The sequence below is a fragment of the Stegastes partitus genome, unplaced genomic scaffold (assembly GCF_000690725.1).
Source record: "Stegastes partitus isolate 25-593 unplaced genomic scaffold, Stegastes_partitus-1.0.2 Scaffold241, whole genome shotgun sequence".
Classification (NCBI taxonomy): Eukaryota; Metazoa; Chordata; class Actinopteri; family Pomacentridae; genus Stegastes; species Stegastes partitus.
The window spans coordinates 135843-152172 of record NW_007577972.1 but is presented as its reverse complement, the minus strand read 5'-3'; the positions used below and the strand labels follow the sequence as shown (position 1 = coordinate 152172).

General features: G+C 40.3%; 2 protein-coding genes across 5 annotated transcripts in view; one reads left to right on the top strand and one right to left on the bottom strand.

Annotated features, from left to right (window-relative positions):
• The window catches only part of gucy2f (guanylate cyclase 2F, retinal), a 10577-nt gene extending 5913 nt beyond the window's left edge, over positions 1-4664 (top strand). Inside the window, exons 7-18 of the mRNA XM_008281663.1 lie at positions 540-620; positions 801-977; positions 1115-1271; positions 1472-1621; positions 1790-1938; positions 2064-2227; positions 2310-2502; positions 2669-2843; positions 3294-3392; positions 3499-3593; positions 3687-3772; positions 4583-4664. Of these exons, the coding sequence (XP_008279885.1) occupies positions 540-620; positions 801-977; positions 1115-1271; positions 1472-1621; positions 1790-1938; positions 2064-2227; positions 2310-2502; positions 2669-2843; positions 3294-3392; positions 3499-3593; positions 3687-3772; positions 4583-4664 (1608 nt within the window). The remainder of the gene's footprint in view (positions 1-539; positions 621-800; positions 978-1114; positions 1272-1471; positions 1622-1789; positions 1939-2063; positions 2228-2309; positions 2503-2668; positions 2844-3293; positions 3393-3498; positions 3594-3686; positions 3773-4582) is intronic.
• Positions 4665-8016: 3352 nt separating this feature from the next.
• Positions 8017-12195, bottom strand: serpinh1b (serpin peptidase inhibitor, clade H (heat shock protein 47), member 1b). Of its 4 annotated transcripts, XM_008281661.1 has the most exons (8): positions 12096-12189; positions 11399-11430; positions 10576-10725; positions 10262-10454; positions 9547-9817; positions 9326-9424; positions 8990-9222; positions 8017-8888 (listed from the first exon to the last, which is right to left on the bottom strand). In XM_008281661.1, exons 3-8 carry the CDS (start codon positions 10707-10709, stop codon positions 8586-8588), a joined length of 1233 nt encoding a protein of 410 aa, XP_008279883.1. In that variant the 5' UTR covers positions 10710-10725; positions 11399-11430; positions 12096-12189; the 3' UTR covers positions 8017-8585. The 4 variants fall into 4 exon arrangements, with proteins under 4 accessions (XP_008279883.1, XP_008279884.1, XP_008279882.1 ...); XM_008281662.1 differs by lacking the exon at positions 11399-11430 and having other exon boundaries at positions 12096-12195; XM_008281660.1 differs by having other exon boundaries at positions 10576-11430; positions 12096-12190.
• Positions 12196-16330: the final 4135 nt, after the last annotated feature.

Sequence of the window (16330 nt, the reverse complement as noted above, 5' to 3'; positions counted from 1 at the left end):
AATTTTTTGGAAAGGGTCTGTATATATTTAAAAACGGTGCTTGAAGTGAGTTGACGTTGAAGTGAATAGGAGTGGATGTCCTTGTGCAGCACAAACTAATATATGTGCCATTAATTTTACAGTGATAGTCTACATCCAACATCAGACAAGGAAAATGGGTAGAGTGTGTAATTCAATCAAATAACTTTTGTGACTCTTCTGTGCACAACTGAACAAGATGAGATCATTTCTAATCAATACCTTCAAACAGATACAGCAATTAAACAGAACATTTGATGTAGGTGGATGATCAGACAGCTTTTGCTTTTGCTTGTTTCTATTTCCAAAAAATGTTACAAAAATTTTAATTTTTTGGATTAAACTAAGCAAAACTGCTAACAAACGAAAAAATAAGAACAAAAAACACGCAGTTTAGAGTTTCTTAAAACACCCTTCTTTGTTTAGGCTTCCTAAAGAAACTGCACAAGTGGATGTTTCTTTTCTTTTTTTCCGCAACACTCAAGCTTGATTTTACAGTAACAATAGGCATTCTCCTTTAGGGCGACTGGGTATGGCTGAAGAAATTTGAGGAGGGACACTTTAAGGAGGTGAAGCAAAGCACTACCAAGATTTTCACAAAGGTAGAACAACATGTTACTGTAATATGGTGGTGTGACAAAGCTGCAAATGTCTTGTGGTTGTATAATCTGTGTCCTTCTCTGTTGATCAATAACAATATAAGAAACAATACAGAAATACTTTAAATGAATCTGGCATTATGGTCATCTTAACATACTGTAACTTCTTTCTTGCTTTCTCAGATGAAGGACCTGAGAAATGAGAACGTAAACCCTTTCCTGGGCTTCTTTTTGGACTGCTCCATGTTCGCGGTGGTGACGGAGCACTGCTCACGGGGGAGTCTGGAGGACCTGCTGAGGAATGAAGATGTGAAATTAGACTGGATGTTCAAGTCCTCCCTTGTGCTTGATCTCATCAAGGTATAAACTAATACTGTATACAGTGATAAAAAAAACAAACAACAACAAAAAAACAACTTTCAATGCATGTTAAACATTTCATAATGGCAACACTAACCATTTTGCCATATGTTGTTTTAACTGGGTTGTGCTCCTAGGGTATGAAATACCTTCACCACAGAGATTTCCCACATGGCAGGCTAAAATCTCGAAACTGTGTGGTGGACGGGCGCTTTGTCCTTAAAATCACAGACTATGGCTTCAATGAGCTGCTTGAATCGCAGAAAGCTCCTCTAGAGGAACCCCTGCCTGAAGGTACCTTCAACTTTACTTAACTTGTTTCATTAAAATGAATGATTATCCATTTGCTATGCTTCATAGACAGTGCAATGCTGATGATTGTATCTTTCATTTTAAACTTAATGGTGGTGTACACATGCAAAAACCATACATTCATCACAAGGACTTTTACAATGTCACATCTTCATTCTAAATTTTTTCCTTGCTTTACTCAGATCTATTTTGGACCGCTCCAGAGTTCCTACGGGACCTTGCAATTTCCCGTAAAGGCACATACAAGGGAGACGTGTACAGTTTTTCCATCATTCTTCAAGAGGTGGTGGTGAGAGGGCCACCGTACTGCATGCTTGGTCTGCCACCTGAAGGTGTGTATTTAACACAGAGGAGGCGATACAGAGATACAGAGTTCAGGATTGTGAAACATTTGGATTTGGCTGTCATGCAACAGAGCTCGCAGCCAACAGTGGAACAAAATCTTAGTGCATATTCTAGTTAGGAATAATTTGTCCCATCTCCTTGATTTCATCTCTCAGAGATCATCCGTAAGGTGAAGAAGCCTCCTCCAATGTGCCGTCCAACTGTGGCCCCGGATCAGGCTCCACTTGAATGTATCCAGCTAATGAAGCAGTGCTGGAGTGAACTGCCTGATCGCAGGCCAAACTTTGATGAGATCTTTGACCGGGTATATTTTAGAAAAAACTTTCTGGCCCTTTTTTTTAGTCAAATAAACCAATTTAAAGATTTCCACATTTTTAACCTGATTTTGCAATTTTTTTAAAGCATTTTTTAAATTTTTTTTTACAATAGTTCAAGATGATCAACAAGGGGAAGAAGACCAACATCATTGACTCCATGCTGAGGATGCTGGAGCAGTACAGCTCCAACCTGGAGGATCTCATCAGAGAGAGAACAGAGGAGCTGGAGGTGGAAAAGCAGAGAACAGAGAAGCTCCTGTCTGAGATGCTTCCACCGTCAGTCAAAACACAGACTCACATTGAAACTTTGGAAATTAAATGTACTGCCTTTTTAACTTTTCCTCTTTTTTCTGTGCAGTTCTGTGGCTGAGGCCCTGAAGACCGGTGCCACAGTGGAGCCTGAGTACTTTGACCAAGTCACAATCTATTTCAGTGACATTGTGGGTTTCACTACAATCTCCTCACTCAGTGATCCCATTGAGGTGGTTGACCTTCTCAATGACCTCTACACACTGTTTGATGCTGTGCTTAGTAACCACGATGTCTACAAGGTCAGAGAACATCAATTTCACTCGTGAACACTCAGCTTCTGAGATTATAGTTTTTAAAAGTCAAGTTTTATATCACAAAAACTTTCAGTCATGTCATTCAACAGTCTTTGTCTATAAAGCACCCAGAGACAGACTTATGTCTCCATAATATGTTGACTTTGTCCAGGTGGAGACCATTGGTGATGCTTACATGGTAGCATCAGGTCTGCCCAAGAGAAACGGCAACAAGCATGCTGCTGAGATCGCCAACATGTCACTGAACATCCTCAGTTCAGTAGGAACCTTCCACATGCGACACATGCCAGACGTGCCCGTCAGGATAAGAATAGGAATCCACTCAGGTGGGCTGGTAGAAAGCCAGACTCATTACTACACATTATTACACAGAATTAAACGCCTGCTGCTTTTGGCCTGGTTGTCCAGCACCTGTTGAGGAGGAAGCCAGAAGAAGAATTGTTTTTTTTTCTGTTGATATGAGACTGATTTTGAAACTGTATGTTTAAAGGAGATTGTAGAACAGGAATCCATGTAGGCCTCCGGTTGTAATGGTGTAATGGTAATGGACTTGTTATTTCCATCTTTAAACTGGACACATCCTGGTTTCGGGTTTGACTTGTTTAGATTGTCTGGTCTATCACACTTGTCTATCACACACACATGTAAACACATCTGGGATTGATACTGATATTGATTGATCACTGTGTCTCATTTACTCCCTGTAGGTCAGATCAAAAACAGACTGATGTGAATTTTCTTTCCGTGGATTGATATTCATTGAATTGTGTCTGTAGGGCCCTGTGTTGCTGGGGTGGTAGGTCTTACCATGCCTCGGTACTGCCTTTTTGGAGATACTGTCAACACTGCCTCTCGTATGGAATCCACTGGGCTGCGTGAGTATACTTCACACATTACCAAGAAATTTTGCTACATTTTCTTATGCTTTGTTTTGGTTGAATGTCTTTATATTCCCTCTTCTTTCTTGTTTTGTTTTCTCAGCTTATAGAATCCATGTAAATATGAGCACTGTGAAGATCCTCCATTCTCTTAATGAGGGTTATAAAATAGATGTCCGAGGCAAGACAGAGTTGAAGGTAACGGTCTGGGATGATTTTACATGTCCACAGAATGATGGATTGCATGGTTCTATACTAGACAACATGAACTCTTCGCTCCTTTTCTTGCAGGGTAAAGGTATTGAAGAGACATACTGGCTTGTTGGGAAAACCAACTTTACAAAGCCTTTGCCAAAACCACCAGAGATTCGACCAGGGTAAGGGTTTAAATCTCGGATTAGTTTTGTGTCTTGAATTAAAACTAGAATAACAAAATACGTGGTGATTGAAAATAGTACAACAAACCCCCCACATGATCTCAAATTGCACTGAAATCAATACAATCCTGAATTTAAGCATTCTGCCTTGGAGTGGAACTGAAAATCATGGCTCAGTTGTGTAGCTGATTTTGCCCATATGTGTTAGAATGCAACTTTTTACTGGTTTATTCAACATGTAACTGCTGCCTGCCACTCATAAACTGTGGACTCATACAAACCGTGACTGTCCACGTGTTACTTCAGGGAAGACAATCATGGGCTGAACCCTGAGGATATAGCTGCGTACAGGAGAAAAAAAGCTGAGAAAAAGGCTTGACCTTCTCAGTCCAAACACAGGAGGTATAAATTTGCTCCCCGGCCAGTGTTGTGTTGTGAAAATGTTACTGTGACTATCTGTGTTTACTGTGTCTGTGTCTACCATGTTTGTTGTGAACCAAACGCGTGCTTTAAGTCTACACACATGCATCATTTTCCCTCATTGATTTCTGAATCTCCCTGATTGCTTGTCAACTACTAGTGTAATCTCTTGATCTTATCACCTTCTCCATCTTCTTAAGCAGATTGAGGAAAGCCCTCTTTGTGTAGTACATTCACATTTCTGTGGCTAGCTGGCACATTGTCAAGTAACTTTTTTTATTTTACTGTGTTGTGGCAGTGTTTTTTGGAGGCGAATGCCAGAGCTATGCTTTAAATTACAATCACTGTTAAAAAAACACAAAGGTTTTAACTTCATACTCTGTTAACTAGGGACAACTGGCAAGAGATGGTGACAGAAGAGATCAAGACTCTTTTCCGCAAGGCCAACAGGCAGGTGGATAAAAAGATCTGAAAGAGATGGAGAGAAGGAATAAAAGAAGGAAGCAAAACTAGAGGAGAGGAAGAAACATCAAGAAGAGTACACATTCATGTGTACAAAGAGAGAGAGACAAAGAGCTGGGAGGGGCATGCAGAGGACAGCAAGCGCCAGCCAGCCTCTCACTGTGGTTTAATGCAGACTTCTTTAAGAGGATTGTCCATCGACTGGCTAATCTGCCTGCAGCCAGCGCAGCAGAACACGATGGTGCTAATGTAATGAGTTGTCACATTACCTGCCTACATAAGTGCTGCCAGAATCACAGGGAAAGTTGCACCCGCCCCTTCATGAAGAATGCGCTCATTCGCTCCTCTCTACACACACTGGCCACTGCGTGGTCACATATTTAAGGGCAAACCAGAGGTTTCGAAAGATTGAACTCCCCAAACGCCTATTTCAAAATGAAATGTTATGTTTTTTGGTGATGATGTCTGTTTTTAGTCTGTCATAAAAGCTCATGCTAGAGTCGCAGAGCCGAGGCTATTGCTTAGTTATGGTTGATTATTACTGGGTATGTTATTAGTCATCCAAAGTTGGAGGCAAAGGCTGCTATTGTAAATAATTGTAAAAAAGAGAAAAAGAAAATCTTGCCACTTTAATTCTGCTGTCTTTGAGCAGAAGATCAAGCACATTTGGGTCCACTAGCAATTGTTTTTTATGCTAATATGCTTATAAAAGGGTGGCAGCTCGTGGAAAGCACTGAATAGGCACAAGTAAGTGAAACATGTCACAGTTTCCAAAATGTTCAATGATGTTGTTCCAGCGACAGGTTTTACTATCACTGACAGACTTGATGCAAAATTAGAAGTAAAGTAATGATTTATGCTAACTATTTTCTGCATTTACGCATTTTACTAACTTTAAATCTAAAAATGCTTTTATTAAAAAAATGTGTTTATACCTGCTCAAACTGCAGATTTACTTGTGACATCAACCAAAATTTTACCAAAACTTTATATGTTAAGATGTCTTCAAATGTTATAGCTGGTTTACAGCTGATGCATTATTCCAAAATCCAAACTATTGTTCATTTTAAAACTTTTGGTTTCTCTCTCAGGAGTATAACCTATGGCTGCGCAATGGCTCAGTGTCGCCTCGCAGTGAGAAGATCCCCGGTTCACGTCCCAGTTAGGACGCCTGGGATCTTTCTGCGTGGATTTTGCATGTTCTCCCTGTGCAGCGTGGGTTCTGTCCGGGTTTTCCATCGTCCTCCCACAGCCCATAAAGAGGTTAATTGGTGATTCTAAACTGTCTGTTGGTGTGAATGTGAGTGTGCTTGATTGTTTGTCTCTCTGTGTAGCTCTATGATAGATGGATGGATGTAATATAACCTGTGGGAGCTGTGAACCAGCTAAATAGCACCATCTTCTGTTTAAATTATGGTATTTGCTAAGGAGCATTGAATGGATTTTTACTGGAGATGACAAACAGGCATAAGCAAGCACCTGTGAAAACAAACTAGAAGTAATAATGCAAATAGAAATTACTTATAAAAATGTTATTTGGTAGAAGTTAAGTGAGTTTTAACATTTAAGGACATTTGCTGAACAATGGATATCAACCCTTTTTTTTTTTAAATTTGAAAATAATCCCTTAAATCCCTTCATGTTAATGCTGGTAGGTGAAGCTTTGTTCTTGTTTGGTGTACAAAACAACTTCAAAGTTTGTCAGAAACATTGTGTAAGTGATATGTTGTTATTTTGTCTTGTATATCTGCTGCAATGCAAAGTCCAAGGTCTGTGTAAATACAACAGTATAAAGTAACTAATTGTTCATTTGCAACACCTTCCATGTTTCTGTGTAAATTCTCAGTTATCTGGCTTATGGTAATCCTCAGAGCTTCAGCAAAAACTGGACAACTCTTTTTCTTGCAGATACTTCATCTCTCATCCAAGTGGCTTCTTCAGTTCTGACTGACTGATATTAAGTCACAGACAAATATTGCCTACCCTAACTCACATGTCAAATTAGTGACCCAAGTCTCACATGATTCAAGGTGGTGAAACTTTCTGGAGAGAGATCTTAGGACTGCATAATAAATACCTGATAATTGGTGTCTGAGAAACCAAAAATAAAATATTTGGTGCCAGCATGACTCAGGTTCACCCTAAAGATAAAACAACCACACACAAGCTGAGCATTGTTGTATGCGCAGTTCATTGCTGTGAGAACTGTGTAAACCAATATACAGGGGAGACTAAACAGCCACAGCACAGGAGTGCCAATCCTTCGGGGCAAGACTCGGCAGCCCACATGCATCTATAAGATAAGCAACATTCCTTTAAGACAGCAATGTTCACATTCTTGACAACTGGTTTGAGAGAGGAGGGAAGGAAGTCATCTCTGTTAAACTGGAACAATCATCTCTAAATAGAGGAGCAACTCAACAAAACCCCATATCATGTACTTATAATGCAGTCGTAAGATCACGGAAAGTTTCACAACCAATAACATTTCAAGTAATGCTTGACCTGACAAGCTCATAACCATTCACACCTTAATGCAGGCAGGTCTTGGGTTGTTAATGGGCCATTAGGCATGTGAGTTGGGGGTAATAACCTATGTCAGTCACTTAGAACTGAAGAAGCCTCTTGAATGAGAGGTGAAATGTCTTCAAGAACTGATCATCTACTGAGGCTGTTACCTTAATGTAATAAGGTAATAGCCTCAGTTATACTGTAACCAGTCCTGTTACTCTTTGCAGCCAGAAGGTGGTGTGATACTTCTCTGTGGAGATCCATCTCAGCCATATGTATCTCTCAGAGAGGTTGCATCATTTTTCCATGAGAGGAGTCAAGATTTATTATTTTTGTTTTCTATGACTTATTTCCATGATGAAATTTTGATATGCTTTAAGATGATGACTACATTCAAAAAAAGCAATTATTTTGTTTGTCATCTTACCATTGCATTGCAGCTACACCTCTTTATTTGCTCTCTTAGAACTGCCTAAGATGGTTTCCCGTTCACCATGAGAACCCTGCACTCTAGTTTTTGCAATGTAACATCAGATTTTTTTTGTCTTAGGTGTTACAACAAAGTTTTCACAAATTTTATTATTTGGTAGTGGTGGTTAGAGAAATGTAGCACCAAATTATCTGTATATTATCTATGGTAGATTAGTGATTTAAGTAAAGGGCACTCATTGTTTGAATTTCTGCATTCCACACCAGACACAATTGTTTGACCTCCAGCCGGTTGGAAAGATTGTTATCCTTTTCCACTGAGATGTTAAGACTGGTATGCTCACATTCTTTTACTCAACACTCCAGAGGACCAGGGTTTGGATGGTATTCAAACAGGATTTTCAAAAATAGAACAGCCACAAGATATTTTATTTTTTTTATTGAAAAATGAGCACATTATAATCACACATTTCCAACCACTTGTTTGTGGTAAATACCTACAGCAACAACAATGACACAGTACGGCTGCCAAATGGACATAGATCAAGTACAAGACAGTCGCCACCTTTCCAAGGATCTTTTTTTCTTCAAACATTAAAGATATTGCAAGAAAACAAACATTGCAACCAAACACCATCAAATAGAGAATGTAAAGAAAAAGAGATCATACTTAATATAAGCATGTTGTTAGCTTTGTCACATGCTGGTTGTTACTGGGAATCTCAAAAAAGGCATCCATTTTTTTGTTAAGAGCATTATTTGGTCGAAGTGGTCTTAGGCATTTCTACAGAATTATTCCCTGGAAAGGTTTAGTGTATCTATGAACGGTAAGCTCAAATATTCAGGCAAACTAACAGACTATCTTTTGGAATGTGCTCTTGAGGTAACAGTCATACCAAAAAACCAAACAAAAGACCACATGCACATGTACAGTTTCTTGCCATAATTTCACAAATAGTAAAGCTACCCAACATGATTCACCACATCAACATTATAGCTCATCACGCATCTTTTCCCCTTTAGGTCTAACTACTCTGCCAATGTACAGGATGCAGTTGGTCTTGTTGTCTTTCACCAGGAAAAGGAAGGGGTGGTCTACGTAAAACAGCTTGGGGTTCCTCAGCTTGTCGCTGCCAAAGATGCTAGTATCATATGGGTTTCCTTCAGTGTCGAGCTCCAGGGCTGAAGCATGGAAGACGTTGGAGAGATAGAGGTCCTTCTTTCCAGAGATGTTAGACAGGTCGGCCTTGGCTTTGTCCACGGCCTCAGTCAGACCAAGCTCAGCAAGATGTTTCTGAAAAAAGACAGAAAAAGATACTGCTCAACACACTGCAGTCAATAGTTTATTTTTAATTGTTTATATTGTGATGGAACCATCAAAGTGCCACAATTTACCTGCAGGTTGTGGCTGACTTCCAGAGAGATTTTAGGAAGGGAGATAGCTACAGCTCTGTTCTCCATCTTGCTGATCCACATGTCCACCTGCTTCCTTGTCAGAAGTTTCTCCAGGCGTTCCAGGGGTTCCAGGTGGTAGGGCATGATAAGGATCATGGAGGTCTGCTTCTGGCCGAGAGGCATGTTCAGCACAAAGAGATGGTTCTCAGTGTCCTCATAGAAGTCATAAAGACCTGTGAAGAGCAGGTAGCTTATCATGTTTGCATTCTTTCTGCAGAATCCTTTTCTTCAGTTCTGAAGACCTAATAAGATATGAAGTAAATATGAGAAACTTACCTGTACGGTGCATCATGGGAACTCCAACAGTGAATGAACGGCTAACCAGGAAACCCCGAGTGTCAACCATCTTGTCGTGGAACTTCTCATTCCAGTAAGCTGTGGAAAATATAACAGGGTAGAGTCAGTTACACATCTTGCCCAGGTTTCTGACTGATCAAATGTTTCAGGCATAACCATGAATGATCAACTAAAGAGGCTTCGACATAATCTATACTCACGCTTGAAGAACATGGCATTGACAATCATGGCTCCATCTGGGTTCTGCACATCCTTGGTGATCTCCGGCAGCTTGCCATCAGTTGACTTGGATGCCCACTCATTAATGGAGTTCACTGCACTCCTCTTGTCCCTGAAGTTTATTTTCGAGTGGTCATAGTTATAGTGCTTCTTGCTGTTCTTCACAAACTCATCAGCGAAGGATACAGAGCTGGGACCATAGAGGCGGTTGTTGATCTTCCAGGTAGTGTTGCGTGTGTTGGTATCACTAACCTGGGAAGATGCAACATAAAGACAGTAAGACATTTGAAATATACACTATTAAAAGCATTTAACCTGCAGTTGAAGTACTGTTCAATCTCATTTATCTTGTGCTTTGGTGATGATAGTTTACTTTTGTGGACTCAGTTCTAGATTTGGGGGAAGTGCAAAAATAAGGTTTACATCTCCTTCAGCATTGCGTATTTCTTTAAAAATTTCTGCTGCAATGCAAGCATTGTTTTCTTCCAGTAAGATTACAGAGTTAAAGAAAACAATGGAACAGTCAGTGCATCGATGAAATAAGGATTTACATTTTTCCATTTGGGTAAAAGTTCCAAAAACTGGAATCTTTAAGCCATCTTTCCGTAAAATAAGGTAAGTTGCAGCAATGCATACTGTTTATTAGAGAGGAATCAAATGATTTCATTACATCTAACTGAAGAGAAGTGAACTTACCTCAGACAGAAGCTCTGACAGACCTGCATGCATATGTTCGTCCTTGAGTTTGTCAGCACTAAGGACGGTTTTCACCTGGGAGGCAGTGGAGGCTTTGCCGCCAAGAGCCACCAACCCCAGAGAAGAGGCCACCACCACAGGAGAGATGATGATGTTCTCTGTGTCTTCCTCCTTTGCCATGTTGTGGTAGAGGCTATATTATTTTTTTATTAAAAGAAGAAAGATTAAGCAAAATGGAAGTCATTGAGACCATATTCAAGCAACTTTGTGTTTTAAGTGTACCAAAATTATAATGTACATAATCAATAACAAACCTGAAGGCCAGGTTGGCACTGTTATCAGCCAGTGTGGCTGCATGGCTACTCAGCTTCTTGTCCTCTGCAGAGGCCACGAAGGCCAGCAGGCAAAGAGCTACAACATTAGTCATCCACATCCTGTCTGTCTCCATAAGCAGCTGTGGCAGCCTGTGATTAAGGAACATAAAGAAAACATAAGGTTAACATTACTAAACCAGAGTGAGTTTGTGGAGCACATGCATATCCAGAACTATAGTAATTTAATTCCATAAAATCATATCTCAGAAAGAAAATGCCAGGGCAAGACTATACTTGGAATGTGAAGCTGTAGAGGCAGGGCGGGGTTGGCTCAGCCTACAAAGAAGCTTGGGACTGCCTCTTGTTTGAGGCAGACATTTTCCTTGCCACGTCAACAGCAACTAGAGGCTTGGCTGTACAGCTACAGCTGCTGCCCTCTTAGAGTGAGGCTGTGTGCTGACTCAAGGCTGAAATATGATGCCTCTTACTTCTGTACATTTATTCTGATTACTAAAAATTTTGCAAAACATTAACAATGTCTCCTTAGATGTAAGGATCACAAACAATTTTTTGCACTAGGTGAGACATGCGGTGAAGTCTTTGAAACTTTCACAGGTTTTCTTTTTACCCAGAGAAGGACGTATGCCTGCAGGCTGTACTGAACTCTTTCTATCACTTGTTCAAAGAAAGGGGCAAATGCATATCCTCAGGCTATAAATAACCAACTGTACTGGCATCCCGTTTCTCTTGGAGAGATACTTTGTCTGCAGCCCTGTATTTGTATATTTGTGATACAGCAGAAATAACTTTCTTGTTCGGATACCTTCAGATGTTTTCATGACTGCGATTTTCATTCTGAAAGACAAGAGGTTTATGTAGTAATCTCCATAGAGCAAACAAATAAAAATATATTCAGGCTCTGACGGAGACAAAACCTATATATACACATCTATTTCCCAGTTTTCAACCCTCAGAATTTAAACATTTAATACTGGTTAAAGTTGGTTATTCATCAGTCATTCAATATCAGACACGTAAACTTTTGTCATTGGTTGTGAGCGGTCCAGCAAAAAAAAACTATAATTCAAGCTGTGCCATGGTCAAGCAGTACTAATTCCTTTAAGAAAAATGTAAACATCATCCAAAAGTGCCAGATTAGAGAAAAAGAAACAGCTAACTTGGATGCATGTGAAGTACTTTTGAGTAGTTAGACTCAACTTAATGCATTTAAGTAGCTGGCAAAGCAGCGACATACAAGAAGCGACAAGGTATGCTGGGATAGGTTGCATTAAAAAGTTTAGGCTCTGACAAGAAGTCTGAATTTGTTTTGCCTGTAAATAAAGTACAATATTCCCTGAAAATATGCAGGACTGTCAGCCAAGAAGTAGCTGCAGATTTCAAACTGGTTCAAATTGGGGTAAAAAATGTTGAACTGTAACTTTAAACCACACAAACAAAGCAGTCCATTCACCCCCTTACATTCCTTCCTGAAAAACAAAGAGTTACGTTGTAATCCTCACCTGGCACAGTTTTGCAGCGTTTCTTCTCTGAGTTCCTCTTGGTTTCTCCTGTGGAAAGAGTATCTGCAACAATCTCTCCTGCTCTATATATCCTGTGAGAGAATTTTCTAGAAGTGGGAATAGGATATTCAAATGAGGGTTTCTGGGTTTGCTCAGGAAGTTGGGATCAGGGACGTCCTCCTGGAAAATATGGGGTGGGCTGAAAAACTGGAAGGGCTTAAGTTAGCCCTTCAAAACTGGTCTGGAGTCAGCTTTAAAATGTTCCCAAAAGCAACTGCAGATGCAAACTCAGAGAAAGTCTGATTCTTGATCAGTCTTAGCTGCTGAAACACAGAAATACTCCTTTGTTTCTAGGTCCCCATGCTGCCTGCTGACTCAATCTTCAGCCCTGGTTTCATCACATGGAAAAGATCAAAATTAGGCTATATTTTACTCAGAAATAAATGATTCTATCGCACGAAAATACATGGTTTGTCAAAGTTGATTTTGTAGTTGTTGGAGATTTCAATGTATGAGCCTCTCTGGATCACCAGCCCTCTGCAACTTGAACAGACAGGATATCACTAAATGGGCACATTGTTAAAAATGTCACATTGTTTTAAAATGTTTAAAAAGCTGTAATTTGTTGTAGTTGACCTTGTTACATTGATTCTTTATTTCAAATGGAAACATCCAGAATTTCGAAAGCTCCATGAAGTAGTTTTCATGCTTCACAGAAGCTGCAAGATGTCTAACCCTGCCCCCACCTCCACAGTGCCACGTCTGTTCAACTCAGCTGCTGACTGCAGGGTGCCTAAAGGAGGGGGTGTTATGGAGGATCACTGTTGTGAAAACTGTCCTCTCCTCACCAGGGTCTCCTTTCTTAATTTGTGCAAGAATATTTTTTAACAAAACAGGGGTCAGTAGTAAAAAAAAATAAAAAATACAGAAATCAACTAAACATTTATATGCATTACATCCAGAATGACAGAACAAAACAACATTTGATATTCAAGTTATAAGGCTGTGTTATGTGCACTATAAACTAGTAATCCTTGTATCTAACACAAAGGTTTTTCCAACCAGAGGAATTCCATCAATCTCTTAATCTCTGGAGTCCTCCTCTTTGACAGCTCTCAGTAAATTGTCCTGACATGCCTAATGACCAGCTTCTCTTTCTTTCTTCTTATCAGGGGAGACCTCCAAAACATTCTACAAAAGCTTAAGGAAGAAAAATTCTTCAGAGACTAATTCCATAACCCAGTCATGGTAAAGTGTTCATTAAACTATTCCATGCCGATGTTGATCTCAATTCATGCTGTTCATCGATACTAACTAGCAAATGAACCCATGGAACAGTTTCTACAACACCCCATAAGTCACCCACATCCCCCGACCCCCTCAGGGAATGTTTGCCATTCTGAAAGGTGACAGTTTGCCCTGAAATTCCTCAGTATGCGCAGAGTGAGGCAACTCCTGGGTCAAGTAAGTACTAAATCTCCATTAAATGAGTCATCCTTTCATGTCTACCTTGTGTTGTACAAAGACATCCATCCATTCATTCATTATCTATACACCGCTTAATCCTCACTAGGGTCGCGGGGGGGTTGGAGCCTATCCCAGCTGACTTAGGGCGTAGGTAGGGGACATCCTGGACAGGTTGCCAGTCTGTCACAGGGCTACACTTAGGGACAGACAACCAAGCACACTCACATTCACACTTACAGACAATTCAGAATCACCAATTAACCTCAACATGTTTTTGGACTGTGTGGGAGTCCAGGGAGAAGTGCAAACTCCACGCAGAAAGACCCCGGGTGTCGTCACCGGGACGCGAACCGACAACCTTCTAGCTGTGAGGCGACAGTGCAATGCTAACCACCGAGCCACCTTGCAGCCCTGTACGAAGACATAGATATAATATGGAAGCAAATCAGGCTCATCCAATTTTGAATTTTAAAAGCTGCTAAATTTCTAACTTTGAATTTTGTTGCCATCGAAATTGTGTATGTGAATTCCTTTGTCTGAATTTAGCCCATCTAAATTTCAATAAGTCAAAATTTCAAGTTTAAAAAATTCGAAGCCATGAAAATTTGATGGTGCTCAAATTCAACAGTCAAATTTGACAGGTTCAAAATTTGCCGTAAAAAAATATATTTTTCACATCCAGAGACTTAGACGTAAGCAATCGATTCTGGACAAAGTCGATCCAATCAAGTTATGCTCCTCTGGCCATGTGATGCGCAAGGTTGTGAACGCAGAGGACGACGGTCATCAGGCCTGGTGACAACCAGCGATAACGCCACTGCTTCGGTGAGTGTATTAACCCTTAATTTGCCTTCTCTGTTGTTTGTTTTTTGAGAGTCAGTAACCGGTAATGTAGAACACGTTTCTTAAGAACCGGATTTATTGGGTAATATCCCCAAGGAGTTTTTAAGGACTTGCATTGGTTAGAGTTTTGCTAACACAGGTAAAGTTGTGCCAGCCTTAAACAAAAGTTTATTCTACTGCAGGGGTGTCAAACTCCTTTTAGCCTAGGGGCCACATGGAGGAAAATCTATTCACAAGTGGGCCGGACCGGTAAAACCATGGCAAAACAACAACTTCAGGTTCTTTTCTTTGTTTTACTTTGGTCCAAAATAGTACAAGCACACTCAGAAAATGTACACATCACAAATAATCCTCTTGACAAAACACTTCAAGTTAGTTGAAAATTCTGAGGAAAAAATTGGTGCAATTTCAAGAACACAATGCCTCAGTGACTGGAACTTAGACTTTGTCTCAGAGTACCTTCAAAGCCATTGAACTGAAAGTCACAGCCTATCTGGGGTTGAACAAATACAAAATAAATAATACATACATAAAACAACTCTTCTAGGTATTAAATACCTCATTTGTCATTTCCACAAATTATCCTGTGCTAACTCAACAAACCATACAAGCTGAGGTAGAAACTATTCAAGAGGGTTGATTTACTTCTTGCCTTGTAGGCTACACTATTGATAGAAAAATAAAAGCTGTGCAATGCATGAACAATTTTAACAAACCAAACTTACAAACTGAAGTGACAGACAGATTGCAGTAAATCACACACTGTTCACTTTCTTTAAATTTCCACAGAAGACAATCATTTTCACAGAACTATATCAGGGTGCAGTGTGTCATGCAACATTTTAAGTGGGGTTACCCACTGATTATTTTACTCCTGAAACCTGGCGTCTTTTAGCTTTCACAAGTGTATCAATATCAGGTGTCACATCCTGAGTGGCAGTCAATTTCAGGATGTTATTCAAGTGGTTGTGCATGAGTCTTGAGCGCAGCTTTGTTTTATTGATGCTCATTACGGAGAAAACTTGCTCACAAAGATATGTGGTTCCAAACATGCACAACAGTTATGCAGCAAAGGCTGTCAAGTTGGGGCAACCTGGCAAGAGATACTGATAAAATGTGTCCAAGCCAGCTGCAGCAAATTTGCCATTCAAATCTGAGTCACACTGCAAGTCTATTATTTCAAGCTGGATGTTGACGGGCAGATCAGAGGCATTCACGGTGAATGGCGAGCAAAAAACTTTGAAGTATTTCTCTAGTTCACCAAAAATCTGAAAGCGTTGCTCAAACTCCCACAATAGTCCGGTTATTTTGTCTTTGAATCGCTTCATGTCTGCGGCATGTTGGGTCACGCACACACCTTTCAGGCAAGGAAAGTGAGCTGCATCACCAGCTGCAATGGGTCTCCCACAATGACAGCTTCAGCTTGAACGCACATACGCTGTCATAACACTGCGTGATAACTTTATTGCGCCCTTGCAGCATGTTGTTCAAGTTATTCAGGTGCTCTGTAACATCAACCATAAATGCAAGGTCCTGCATCCATTCTGTGGACTGAAATTCTAACACTGGTTTGCCCTTTTCTGCCGTGAACTGTTCAATTTCCTCAAGAAGATCAAAGAAACGCCTCAGCACAGCACCTCGGCTTAACCATCTTACCTCGGTGTGGTACGGCAGGCCATAGTTGTGGTGTTTCTCTCTGAGAAGGCTGTCAAACTGACGGTGATTAAGGCCTCTGGAGATCGGAGGAAATTAACTGTTTGGACAACCACCTTCATGACGTTATCCATCTTTAATGCCTTGCAACACAAAGTCTCCTGATGCACAATACAGTGAAAAGTTCAAAAATCCCGTCCTCCATTTGTAGTCTGCACTTTTTCTCTGAACTTTGTCACAACACCTGCCGTTCTCCCGATCATTGAGGGCGC

Coding starts and splice junctions, on each gene's coding strand:
- serpinh1b (XM_008281660.1), bottom strand. CDS start 10,742: ATGTTCCTTAATCACAGGCTGCCACAGCTGCTTATGGAGACAGACAGG. Junction 9,223..9,325: donor TCCCATGATGCACCGTACAG/GTAAGTTTCTCA, acceptor TGCTCTTCACAG/GTCTTTATGACTTCTATGAG. Junction 8,889..8,989: donor AAGTCAGCCACAACCTGCAG/GTAAATTGTGGC, acceptor GTCTTTTTTCAG/AAACATCTTGCTGAGCTTGG.